General features: G+C 46.7%; 1 protein-coding gene across 1 annotated transcript in view; it reads left to right on the forward strand.

The window, feature by feature from the left end:
* The window catches only part of PPL (periplakin), a 54,689-nt gene extending 40,959 nt beyond the window's left edge, over window positions 1-13,730 (forward strand). The window contains exons 17-22 of the mRNA XM_007055837.4: window positions 1,182-1,375; window positions 2,567-2,717; window positions 3,222-3,305; window positions 4,115-4,231; window positions 9,260-9,352; window positions 10,068-13,730. Coding sequence (XP_007055899.2) covers window positions 1,182-1,375; window positions 2,567-2,717; window positions 3,222-3,305; window positions 4,115-4,231; window positions 9,260-9,352; window positions 10,068-12,731 — 3,303 coding nt within the window. The 3' untranslated portion in view covers window positions 12,732-13,730. The remainder of the gene's footprint in view (window positions 1-1,181; window positions 1,376-2,566; window positions 2,718-3,221; window positions 3,306-4,114; window positions 4,232-9,259; window positions 9,353-10,067) is intronic.
* The last annotated feature ends 205 nt before the right edge of the window (window positions 13,731-13,935 follow it).

Consider the following 13,935-nt stretch of genomic DNA (forward strand, 5'->3'; position numbering starts at 1 on the left):
AACAAAGGTGGAGAAAAGACTTGGACTCGTTCCATTTTCATCAATGTGTCAGCAGTCCTGAGACACGAGGTTGCTTGACAGTGGGTGGTCTCTGTACAGACTTCATTGGAGCACAAGGGATTCTCAGCACATGGTGCTCATGCAGGGGGACGGTCCCTGCCTCATTGCCACCAATGTGCATCCCTTAAATGAGAGCCTCCTAACTCACCAAGCCAAAATTCTAATGCCTGGCAGGCACTACTGACTTGACTATAGGGCTACCACTGGAATTCGGATGATAGAATTGCTCAGGGACCACACAGCTGAGTAGCAACCTCTAGGTCCTAGTCAATGGGTATCCATCAGAAAAGTCACCTATCCCAATCTGCATCCTTGTGGGTAAGCTCAATGGAAAGGCCAAGAACTCAATGGGCCAATGCCTGACAGCCTCTAGATGTGTCTCTCAGGAACAGGGTGCAGGTAAGCATGCAAAAGCTATTGCAGTGACAGGGACAAAGGACTTAAATCTTCAGCACTTTTCACAAACACTGTTACCTTAAAAATTAAGAAAAGGGGGAAGTCAGAATAAGAGAGAAGTGGTTTCCTCCCCAACAGATCTACTGGATGGCTCCTAGCCTTTGTCTAGAATCCCCAGGCCTGGGGCGTGAGTGTCACCCTTCCACAGCCAGGACACAGCACCATCTGTAGCATTAGCACAAGCCTGGCCATCCTCTAACATCGCCCGCAATGCCGATGCCGGGTGCTGCTGGAACAGAAGGGTATTCTGATGCAGAGCACCACACCCATTTCACTGGAAGCAGGCCGAGCATTCTTCCTTCTTGCTTTGCATCCATGGTCTTTGCAGGGCTGGGCAGCAGTCAATCACTTAGATCTAAAGAAGGATCCTGCATACCGACGAAATTTTGCACCGAGCCAAGCCTTTCCTAACTGGTTTAACCACATCAGCTGAAGTAATATTTGCCATGCCCCTCACCCTATGAGTCATGATCTAGGTGCAATTGGATGGGGTAGCAAAGAATTCAGGGGTGAAAGGGTTAGAGGAGTAGGAATGCAAGGAACACTCATGAGTGATCAGCGAACTTCTTTCTTTAAAGCTAGAACCGCAGCTAAGCTATGTCAGAGAGATACTTGGTGAAAGTCTAGGATTTAACAACCCTATCGTTCTCCTACTCCCATTCCAGGCCATGGGCGTGGAGCTGCAGTCCAAGAAGTCTCTGCTTAATGAGGCAGAGCAGAATTTGCAAAAAACAAAGACGTGCTCCACCACCCTTGCCAGCCGCTTTCAGGAGCACTGCCCTGACCTCGAACGCCAGGAAGCTGAGCTCCACAAACTCAACCAGCGCTTCAACAACCTCAGCAAGCAAATTGACCACAGGTGAGGCTCCAGGACAGGCTGTTGGCTGAGCACTGGAGATACAGGTTAGGAGAGGGAGTCCCTTGTCTCCTAGCACATGGATTTTTACAACAGAATACAACTGATAGGAATGGAATCAAGTCTGGAGGAATTGCAATATGGTCCCTACGGATACAGGGATGGATGATCAACATGGATGCATCTAGAGCTGATGGAAGTTTGGCATTACAGGTCTAGGGAAGGAGGCATGGATGGTTCTTCAGCATGGGTAGGCTGAGCAGATCCGGATGGCCTTTGGCGCTTAAGCGCTCTCTTAGTGGAGACTGGAGTTGTTATAAGACTGACCAGTTTCTCCACAAGGGCTGAAGGAAGGATGAATGAATTCCCCTCCAGCACAGCTTCTCCCTCCTGCCTCTGACTACGTGTCCTCCCTTCACCGGCCTTCATTTCCTTTCCACATCAAGATCAAGCCCCTTCAGAGCTTTGCATGTATTTGTCCTTACCCACCTTCTGCTTCTTTTACCTACACTCCACTCGCACTCCCTTCCTCTTTCACCCACTCTCCACTACCCAGCCGCCTTCACACTGTGCCAGACGCCTGACATAACCTCCAAGCACTTGCTGGCCACATACTCCACCACCCAATGATTCCCTTAATACCCAACTAGGCAATGACACTGCCTATGCTGGCCCCACCCCACTGCTTGCTTTGACTTAGTCGGGTCTGTGCTCTATTGCACGCACATCTTTGGATTCTAAGATTCTCAGGACACAGACGCTTTTTGGGCTGGCACACTGTACGCTGCCATGCCTATTGATAGTTATATTCCAATGTCACCGTGGATTCCACCGCATCCTCCGAGCTAATCATAGTGTGGTTTGACAAACTGTTGGTGCTTGGGGTCCATAATAGACCGGTGAGAGATGGGCCCTGTATGGAGTGCTTTGTTATATACAGCACAGCTGAATTTCACAACCCTCCGCCCTGACCTAGACCTGCAAGCAGAGGAAGGAGTATAAAACCACAGCATGTTTTAACATGACCTGAAGAAAAGACCTCCTAGGAAATACTACGTAGGATCCTGCAGAAGACGACTCCTCCTGGGGGAAAACTCAGGCCCCAAGTTTGTGTCTGTGGGAGGGGTGGGGCCAGAGACATTTGCAGAAACTGTAGTAGCTTGGGAAGTATTACATCTCATATCCCCCTTGCAGATCTCAGACCCTGCAGAAAGCAAAATCATCCTATTCCACCTATCGCTCCGGCTACAATGAAGTCAACCAGTTTCTTTGTAACATTCCGAATTATGAGCCGCAGGAGACGGACAACATCCAACAAGTGGAAACGAAGCTGAAGAACCAAATGGTAATTCCTTCTCCTCTGAGCCACATACTGCAGGGAGCCTCTCAACATCTTCCCCACACTTCACATTCAGAGTCACCAACATTGATCAGGACTGCTGCATGGGGAGATGCCAGCAGCGGCTCCAACAGGGGTTAAGGATAGGTGGGGGTAAATATGTCCTTGTTCGTTTGATGAAGAGTTCCTGCTTAGCTAATACAGAGGTAGGGCACTGGAAATCCACCTCAATCTGAAGTCTAGTGCTGTCCTTAACACAGAATTATTCAGTGCTACTGCACTTTGCCCATGAGTACTACCCTGGAGGGGACATGTCCCACTGGGAGGAGAACCCTCCAATGAGCCAGAAAATAGGTGAGGGGCAGCTGCACCCATTCAAATCATGTTCAGAGAATTGAGGAAACAAAGAAAAGAATTCAGACCATCCCCTAGGTGTAGCTTTAACTGGAGCCCTCTAAAATACCATACTGCTTGGTTCATGCTTTTCCTGTGCCGTTTGTCTGTTTATAGACGCTGCTGGGTGATATTGCACAAAAGGAGCACGAGGTACAGAAAGTCTCCGCTGATGCCCAGCGGTACCAGCAGGCAGTGAAGGTAAGGAGTGTGATTCTGTCACCAGAGGCGTTTTCAGTAGATTCAGACTTTAAAGTCAGAAGGGTCCATCATGATCATCTAGTTTGAACTCCTCCACATTGCAGGCCGCAGAACCTCCCCCACCCACTCATGAAATAGACCTCTAACCTCTGGCTGAGTTACTGAAGTCCTCAAATCACGGTTTGAAGACTTCAAAGTTACTGAGAATCCACCATTTACACTGGTTTAAACCTGCAAGTGACCCATGCCCAGGCAGCAGAGGAAGGTGAACTTCCACCGCCCCAGGGTGTCTGCCAGTCTGACCCGGGGGGAAATTCCTTCCCGAACCGAAATAGGGGATAGGATAGCAATGGCTGCCAAAAACAAACCACTGCGGCCCAGTGACGGAGCAAAAAGATGGGGGAGGTAAGGACAGCTTAGTTCCAATCCCTGCTCTCACAGCAACTCCCTCTGTGACCTTTGTCCCGTCAGTTAACATATCTGTCTCAGTTTCCCTGTATGTAAAGGGGTCAATTCTCCCTTCTTGAAGATAAGTGACTTTAAAGCACTTCATACGGAAGTCGCAATACAACCACGAAGGTGCATTAGCAGGGTAGACACGACAGGCAATGCCTGAACTGGAATTCCCAATGAGATAGAAAGGTCTCACTGATGTTGCTGTAGACCCATCATTCTAAATTAGCTACTTAAAAGACGACCAAGGGTTGGAGTAAAGACAGGTGAAAGTTTGGGTCCATTCACAAGCGGTGAGGCGCATAGGTCAGGAGGACCTGCATCCTCACCTCTCTAACATCACCACTCTCCTGCAGGACTATGAACTGGAAGCAGAGAAGTTACGATCCATTCTCGACCTGGAAAATGGACGGAATGGCTACATGAACAAGAGACCCAGACTCCAGTCTCCAGCTGCCAAAGTGAAAGAAGAGGTAAAGCAGTGATGGGGTTGAGAGAGGCTAAGCCTGGGATATGGCTTTGAGGAGCCATCAGTGATTGTAAGGACGATGATTTTCCCTTCTGTGACCTCAGCCTCATTCAGGGTTGGGAATTCTTCAGCACCATTAGTGGATCAATTATCTAGCATCCCAAAGATTTTTGGGAAGGGTGAGAAAAAAGTACCTGAGCCTGCACTTTGTTCCAGTGAAATCTCCCCCAACACGACTTTCAGCTGGAAGGACAGGTTTTAGGGGTTAAAATTCTTGGTGTAAGCTATAGATACTACGCAAAGACCATGCAAGTTTTCAAGCTACTTTATAGCTGTATAACCCACTGTTTGGCTATCTTAGCTCATCCTTCGTCGTATATTGCACCACGTAGCTGAAGTTGCCCACATGAGTCCCCAGTTGTCCTACCTGTTACACACATTTGGTAGAGCAGGTTGCAGGAAGGGAAACTATTGTTCTTCTTTGAGCGATGGCCCCTCTTGGTACTCCACATGCAGAATACGCAATGGCTGTCTGCTGGCCCGCACGGGTGCTGTAGCTTTCATGCTCCCAACCAAGGATATAAAAGGTGGTGCAGGCTGATTATGCGCAGGTCCCAGGATTCAAAAACTGTTTCCTGCCCTCGTTCCTCTTCTGTGAATGACAAACATCAACGCTGCCTCTATTGCCTGGCTGAGGCTCATATTTCTGACAAGTGCAGCATCTGCCTCTCTCTTCTCCCCAGAACTCATGAGGATTGGGAACAGACTCAGAAAACACCTCCTGGAAAAGGCAATGAAGCCCCAATAAGATGTGGATCAGAGACTCATCTCCCTCACTCCCCTCAGCAGGCAGTGCCTCCCTGAGCACAAGCTTGGGAACAGAGGCTAAGTCTGATAAGCCTAAAGAAAAGGCTTTACAGGAAAGTAAGGGACTTGTCCTTAATATGCCAGTCCCAAAAAGAAGGGATTCCCTCCCTGACCCCATCAGAGTCGAGAGAGCCAGTGTGCATGGGTACTAAGGTCTCAGTTCCAACTAAATCTTCTTGACAAGGAGGCGGCGGCATGCAAGGGTATGAATCCTATGGTTCCAGCACTTGCGCCGGTGGTGAAGATGAGGTATACATAGCTCGTAGTGCTTCCATCCACTTCAGGAACTCAGACAGCAATGTGGCCCCAAAGGGTGACCAGAGAGGCTCCAGGAATGGACTCTCCTCATACTCCAGGATGGCTGGAGATGTCTTCCAGGGAGACGTACATCTTTGCCCTCCCCCATCCAAGTTCACTGTTCCTATTAGGTCCTATATTCCCGGACCTTGTTCGCAGCCCTCAACATGAAAGATGCATATTTTCATATGGATATCCAGCCAGCCCATAGGAGGTTCTTCAGGTTCCTCTTCAACCAAGACCATTACCAATCCAGAGTCCTCCCCTTCAGTATGGCCACAACATCCAGCATGTTTACAAAGTTTTTTCCAGTTGTGGCTGCTTGGATGAGAAGAGAAGGATTTACAGTCTTCCCGTACCTTGATGACTGACTTCTCAGAGGCAACTCCTACAAGGAGGTCCACAGGGCAACCCGTGTTCTGCTCAGCCCCACAAGGAGCATAGACATCATAGGGGCAACACGTTACACTCGTACTGTAGTCGAGTCTATCTACCTCTCAATACATTTGAGCACTTTCATAACCAGGTTACTCTCAGACCCAGGATGTCACTCAGAACTTGCCTTTCCCTCCCTTGCCACATGGCTTTCGTGCACACGTGATGCCATTCAACAAGCTACATCTAGAATGCCTACAGGCCTTGCTTCTCTCAGTGTACCCCCAGAGAACGGCATCATAAATGACAAGGTCACAATTCTGCCCAAGAATTAGGACTCTCTCGTCTGATGGACAAAACCAGAAAAGGTAGGTGCCCCTTTCCTCAGACCAACACCCGAGGCACCCATCATTACCAATGTCCCCCTCTTGGGTTGGGGTGTGCACATGGACCTTCCCAAGGCACAGGGCATCTGGACCCCTTGGGAGACCAGAATGTACATACCTTACAATGGTTATCAGCAGCTTCATCGTACTTACCCAGGGTGCAAAATTCCTTAGCAGACTGTCTGAGAAGACACTTTCCTGAAAACCACTAACGGGAGATTCACGATTTGGTTCTCAGTGACATCTTTGCTCAATTGGGAATGCCAGCTTGGGACCTTTTGGAAGCTTCCTCAGTACTGCTCCAGAGCAGTCCTGGGCAAAGACTCATTGGGAGATGTCCTCCTGATGTCAAGGAAGGGTTGCCTAGGCTATGCTTTCCTTCCAATTCCTTTGTGGATAAAGTCCTGATTTGCTGCTTACATCATGATCACGTCACGTGGAACAGCACATTGCATTTGATGTTGTGCGTGCCGTCTGTCGCGATTTTTTCCCCCATTGTAAGTTGAGGGGTACATTTGACAAAATGTCAGCTCCTAAGAAAGCAAAGTTAGATGTCCATTCATTTCACTTAACAGCAACATTTGGTGGCTAAGTCGTGGCAACTGTTTTGATGCAATCAAAGCCTTTTTGTCGGAAAAAGGACAAAACTACCCTGAACTGGATGATGAATAGTGGCTGTGTAAGCTCATGTTTCTAACTGACATCACCGCTCACCTAAACGAACTCAACCTCCATCTCTAGGGTGCAGGGCAAACGGTTCTGGATCTTTATGAAACTTGGAAGGCATTTGTTGTAAAACTAGAAGTTTTTTCTCGGGATATTTGAAATTCGACTTTCTGCTACTTCCAACACATAAAAGAGCTATCGACACGTTGCACTATCAGTGTCGATGAAATTGGAATGTACATGCAAGAACTGGAATCAGAATTTTCTGACAGATTTCAAGATTTCCAGCAATTTGGCCCAACGTTTTCTTTTCTAATTAAACCTGAGAAGTTCAACAAAAGCGACTTGGATTTGTCTGTATTTCAGTGGATGGATGTTGAAGATTTCAAAATACAGCTCATTCAGTTAAAAAGCTCAGAATTGTGGGTATCAAAGTTTGGAGATCTGCGGAGTGCACTTAAAGCTACCGAGAGAGATCATGGGGCCTCTATTCTGACCTGCTGAATGTCCCTGCCAGTGAAATTTAACTGTGAAGAAAACTGCATTTGCAATGCTTTCAGCATTTGGATCCACATACCTGTGTGAACAGGTATTTTCACACACGAAATCTGTCCTCTGTCCCTCTCGGAGCCGGTTAACAACTGATCACTCAGAAACCTGTGTGCAGCTTAAACTATCCAAATACATGCCAGACATTGGAAAACTCAGCAAGGAGAAGCAAGGGCAAGGATCACACTAAATTGATAAAATCTGCATTTTAATTTAATTTTAAATGAAGCTTCTTAAACATTTTAAAAACCTTATTTACTTTACATACAACAATAGTTTAGTTACTTATTATAGAGAGAGACCTTCTAAAAACGTTAAAATGTATTACTGGCGCACGAAACCTTAAATTAGAGTGAATAAATGAAGACTTGGCACACCACTTCTGAAAGGTTGCCGACCCCTGTTCTAATGCAACACGGGGGCAAATTCGCACACCCAAATCAGGAGTCGCTGCATCTTAGAGTATCTACTTACCCTTAAGTCTTCAGGTATTACATTTGCAGTCAGCGCTTTCCATCCTCCAATGGATAACCATACGATCTTTACACCCACATCACATCAAGATTTCTGAAAGGGATTTTCAGATCCTTTCCTCCAGTGGTGAAATTTGCATCTCCCTGGGACCTCAGTTTTGTTCTATCATCTCTCACTAAGATTCCCTTTGAGCCACTGTCCACATACTCTGACCCATCTGTCCATGACGGTGGCATTTCTGATAGCTATAATGTCAGCCAGAAGAGTCAGTGAACTGAGAGAGCTTATGGTGGGCCCACAGTATACTACCTTCTACAAAGGAAAGGTCTCTCTATGCCCCCACCCGAGATTCATACCCAAGGTAGTTTATGAGTCAGGTCATCCACTTATCTGTATTTTTTTCCTAAATCACATGCCTCTGAAGTGAAGATTGCATGCTCTGGATCTTCGGAGGACTTTAGCCTTTTATCTGCAAAGAACAAAGGAGGTTAGAAAGATATATACACTATATTTATTTCCGCAGCAAAGTGATCAAGAGGTCAACCTATATTGGGCAGAGACTTACAATCTGAGATCTATTTTGAATTATCCTTTGTTACCAACTAGCTGATATTCCCCTTCCCTCTCCTCTCCCCCGAAGGGGTAAAGGCTCATTCCACCAGGGGACAAGCTACTTCAGCTGCATCTGTGAGAGACATACTCATACTAGAGATATGTAGGCCAGCTATTTGGAGCTCTTTGCATACCTTCCCGAGACATTATGCCCTGGAACAGTCATTGACTGCAGATATGGCTATGGGAACAGCAGTACTACAGTCAGCTATCATTTCTGCATCCTCACACCCACCACCTGTTTGACTACTGCTTGTTAATCTCCCACATGTAGAATACACAAAGGGACCATCATACTTAGAAGAAATGGTGGTTACTTACCTGTAACTGGAGGTTCTTTTGAGACGCATGGCCCCAATCTGTATTCCACTACTCACCCACCCATGAATTCATTACTCTGTCATAAGAATAGGAAACTGGAGAGGCGACAGCCCACACCGCACATTATGCCCTCAGTTGGGAGCACAAGGAGAGCTATGGAGCATATGTAGGCCAACAGATATTGCTTCCAAGAAATTCTACACACAGACCCATCGTGCGCTTGCGTATCCCATGTATGGAATACACATCTCAAAGAACTTTCAGTTACAGATAAGTAACCTCCATTTCTGTGCATGGAACCTCTCCAACAGAGCCCACAACACAAGATCACAGTAAGAGGGAAGGTTTTGAGAAAAAAGCCAGTTGCCCTGCCATATACTTCCCTACCTATCCTGCATGTCGCCATTTGTTTTGTTTCTATTCAGAAAGTCTTGATTAACAGCTCTGGTTCCACTTCCTTCTCTGAACGCCTTTCTGTTTCACAGGAAGCAATTCTGGCTGCTAAATTCACTGAAGTTAATGCTGTCAATAAACAGAGGCTGCAGAACCTGGAATTTGCCCAGAATCTCCTGAGGCAGGTAACTGATGAATAGCAGGAATTGATTTAGCTAGAGATGAAACTAGGAGCTTGACCTTCTAAAACATGCACTGTGCCTCCTCTTAAAATCACAGCTGCTGGGTGATGGTCACATCTGCACCACAATGAAGGATTTTGGAGGTTTATGCATACGTTAAAGTAGATTAACTTTATGTAAGCAATTTATTCTACAAGAATATTTAATAAAGCAGAATTGCACACAGTTTTTCACCAACTAGAAATAGATCTAGCTAATGTGTCATATCCTGGAAATCATCACCCAGAAGGAACCCAATTTGAGCCCACCCATCAAGAACAATCTAGCCCACCCAATGACTTCATCACACTCCCGATTTGGTGTGAGGGAGTGTTATGTAAATCTTAGGATGCACTAGTTGAATGGTTTTCAACTTTTTTCATATGAGCGCCACCCACAGATCCCCTTCCCACATAGCCAGACACATTTTCCATGGAGTAGTATGAGAAAGATGGGGTGGCCATGACCCGTGGTTAAGAACCCATGCACTAGTTCGATGGAGGGACATGGACTTGCTAATATACAATATTCAATCATTTTCAATGGACCTCTCCATTAGAGTTTGAAGTTATCCCACAGTAGTTTTACCATTTTGCTGCTGAAGGAAGATAGGTACACCAAGTAGGGATTGCTAATGAGAAAGGTTGTCCTTACCATGCACTCTTTATTTCACTGACAGCAGCCAGAGGTACAAGTAATGCAGGAGTCTGTCCAGACTAGCAAGTCCGAGAGGCCGCAGGAGGAAGTCTGGAAAATAATGAAAGAGCTGGATGACGAGAGTCAACGTCGACAGCAGCTAGAGGGGGAGATCAAAACCATCCAGAACGACATCCTCCATCTACAGAAACAGAAGCCCCAGGAAACTGTGCTGAAGAAGGAACTGCTGAAGAAAGTGCCTGACCCTCAGCTGGATGAGAGCTGCCACAAAATGCAGCAAAGCCTGGCAGAAGAGCAACGCAAGAACCAGGTGCTACAGGATGAGCTGGAGACCCTAAATCTGAAGCTGCGAGCCCTAGAGCATGAGAGGAGGGAAGGGGGCCAGGAGTATATCGTTAAGGAGGTCCTGCGTATTGAGCAGGACAAGGCACAAGCGGATGAAATCCTGAAATTGAAAGAAGAGCTGGAGGACCTCAAGAGGCAGGAAGGAACCAGAGAAAATGAGGTCACGCTCCTGCGCCACCAAATCACTGTGCTGTCTGATGAGAAGAACAAAGAGCAGGAGAAGGTTACTGAGAAGGAGGTGGTGAAGCTGCAGAATGACCCTCAGCTGGAGGCGGAGTTCCGAATGCTGCAGGAGAACAAGGAAAGGGAGAGCACCCTGAGACAGAAGCAAGAGGAGGAGCTCAGCTACCTGCAGGACAAGATGAAACGGCTAGAGAAGGAGCGGGCCATTGCAGAGAGCAAGATCACAGTCAAGGAGGTGCTGAAGGTGGAGAAAGACCTAGCAACAGAGAGGGAGGTGAACGAGCTCCGACGCCAGTATGAAGACGAGATGTCCAAGGGCCGTTCCAATGAGAGGGAGAAGGATGAGCTGCTCAGAAAGATCCAGGTCCTGGAGGAGGAGAATGCTAAGGTGGTTGTCCAAGAAAAAGTACGTGAGATAGTCCGCCCAGATCCCAAGGCTGAAAATGAAGTAGCCAACCTTCGTCTGGAGCTGGTGGAGCAGGAGAGGAGATACCGAGGTGGGGAAGAGCAGCTGAAGAGCTGCCAGAATGAGCTGGCTTACCTGAGAAACAGAAGCGGACAGGTGGAGGTGAAAGAAATTATCAAGGAGGTCATTAAGTATAAGACCGATCCTGAGACCAAGAAGGAATTGCAGAGACTCCGGGAAGAAATTGTAGACAGGACCCGAGCGATTGAGAGAGCTGATCTGGAGATCTACCAGCTGAAGCAAGAGATTCAGACCTTGAAAGACACCAAACCTCAAGTGCAGATGAAGGAAGTCGTCCAAGAGATACTGCAGTACCGGGAAGACCCCAAGACCAGGGAGGAAGTGGAGTCCCTGAGAGCTCAGCTAGCAGAGGAACAAAAGAAGCAGATTGACTTGGAGAGGGAGAGGCTGCTCCAGGAAGAGAAGATCAGACAGAAAGAGGAGGAACTGTCACAAGTGAAGGAGAAAGTGGTCCAGCAGGAAGTGGTGAAGTTTGAGCAAGATCCTGCCTTGAAAGCAGAGATCAACTCCTTCTCTCAGAGCATTGAGAGTGAGCTGAAGCAGATAGACTCCCTGCGGGAAGAGCTACGCAAGCTGCAACGGAGGAGATCTGAGCTGGAGCGCCAGTTGGAGGAGCTCGAGAAAGAGAGGCAGGCCCGCAGAGAGGCTGAATTTCAGGTGCAGAGGCTGAAGGTCAGGCTGAACGAGCTGGAACAGCAGGAGAAGGAGACAATGGAGAGAGTAACCGTGAAACAGAAAGTGATCCTCCAGCAAGACCCGCAGCAAGAGAAAGAACACTCTCTCCTCAAGCTGGAGCTGGAGGAAGAGAAGCACCGAAGGCAAGTCCTGCAGGCTGAGCTGGAAGCCCTGAGGAAGAAGCTCCTCACATTGGAGAAGATGGAGGTAAAGGAGAAAGTAGTCTTTTCAGAGAGCATCCAAGTGGATAAAGGGAACACCGAATACGAGATTCAAAAGCTGAAGAGCAACCTGGAGGAGGAGAGTCGGCGTAAGAGGGAGCTGGATGCAAATGTCAACCGCCTGGAGGCCAAACTATCTGAGGTGGAGTTCAACAATTCCAAATCCTCCAAGGAGCTAGATTTCTTGAGGGAGGAAAACCACAAGCTCCACCTAGAAAAGCAGAATCTTCTGCTGGAAACAAGGAGGTTACAGTCCGAGATTGAGCTCACAGCAACAGAAGCTCAGGATTTACGAAACATGACCCAGATTGACAGCAGGGTGAATCTGGACTCCAGATTCCAGACTTTGGAGAGAGAGCTGGAAGATCTCAAGAAGTTATCCAGTGAAAAAGATGCAGAGATTAAGCAACTTCAGAACCGCCTCAAGACAGTGGCCATCAAGAGAGAACAGAGAGAGAACCACTTGCGGCGCTCCATTGTGGTCATAGACCCCGACACTGGGAAGGAGATGTCTCCAGAGGAAGCTCACAAACTTGGCCTCATCGAATGGAGCTTGTTCGTCAAGCTGAAGGGCCAGGAATGCGACTGGGAAGAGATCTCAATAAAGGGACCTAGTGGGGAGTCCTCCATGATCCTCGACAGGAAGACTGGCAAAGAATTTTCCATTGAGGATGCCTTAAAGAGTGGAAAGTTAACCATGGCTCAGTACGATCGTTACCTGAACAAGGAAATGTCCATCCAGGAGCTGGCAGTACTGGTGTCTGGGAAGAAGTAGTTACAATGTTCCCTCAACTCTACATTGAAACTTTTCTTACAGCAGCTTGCTCAGAGCTGCACCACTTGTTACAATTCCAGATTGCTGCAAATCCTTTATGTCTTCCAAAATGCTATAGCCTTTGCACGGTCCAACATGAGGCTGCCATGAAGTCATGCTGCTTGCTGCATCCATTGCATAAGAGCACTGCCACGCCAGAGGTGGAAAATGCATTTGTCAACATTACATTAATCTTTCTTCCCCATTACAACCTTACCTAGGTACTCACGCCAACTGAAAACAAACAAAATCATCTTCAAGTCTGAAGTTGTTTATTAACACGTGCTCTCAAATTTAGCAACTGAGAAGAGGCTGCATATCTCAGCACATTCCTTTTTTGTTTTTATGTCAAGTATGCACTTCTCTCTAGAGGGTACCGCAAAGCTGTATAAAGTGCCACTGGAAAGAGACAAAAGGTCAAGACCACCCAGAATAGCAGAGGAAGCCTAGTAAGCCACCCACCTGTATGAAAATCTAGAGAGACACTATCATTATATACAGTGGAATGAATGATGGTATCTTCATCTGAGAAAGGCAGCTAAGTGCACAAAAAATGAAATTTACATCTTAATTCATAGTCATGATACTCACATCTAATCAAAGCTGTTTCAGCCGGACTTCTGTCACCTCAGTGCCTCTAATGCCAAAGGAGAGGGGGAACAAAAAGAATTGTAATTTGATACAGTAATTCCTAGATTAAAAGGAGGTATTTTCATATGACATCACCAGAAACATGTAAAGAGACATCAATATTATGTAGTAAAGTATGCTACTGTAACCTAATGCGGAGGTGCCTTCTGAACGGTCGTGCTTACCTCATGGTTAGAAGCCACTCATACCGATATTTTACTGACTAATGTTACACGTTCAGCTATATGTATCATTTATTTGTGTAAGGGAATGGGAAATATGGGGAAATTCTATTTATAGTACAAAATAAAAATGCGGTGGTTTAAATCAGTTTATTTTTCCTTTTTAAATTGATGCCTGCCTTTTGATCTAATACCTTAAAGGAACCCAAATTTCAGAATCAAAGGTGACCTTTCACCCAACACTTACATTTATTTTTTAATATAAGAAACGTGCATGTTAATGTTGTACCTATATCTTTGGAAAAAACACAAATTGCTTGTTGGTCAAGTTTACCGGCAAGAAAGGCACGCAG

Source organism: Chelonia mydas, chromosome 10 (genome assembly GCF_015237465.2).
Source record: "Chelonia mydas isolate rCheMyd1 chromosome 10, rCheMyd1.pri.v2, whole genome shotgun sequence".
In the NCBI taxonomy this organism is placed as follows: Eukaryota; Metazoa; Chordata; order Testudines; family Cheloniidae; genus Chelonia; species Chelonia mydas.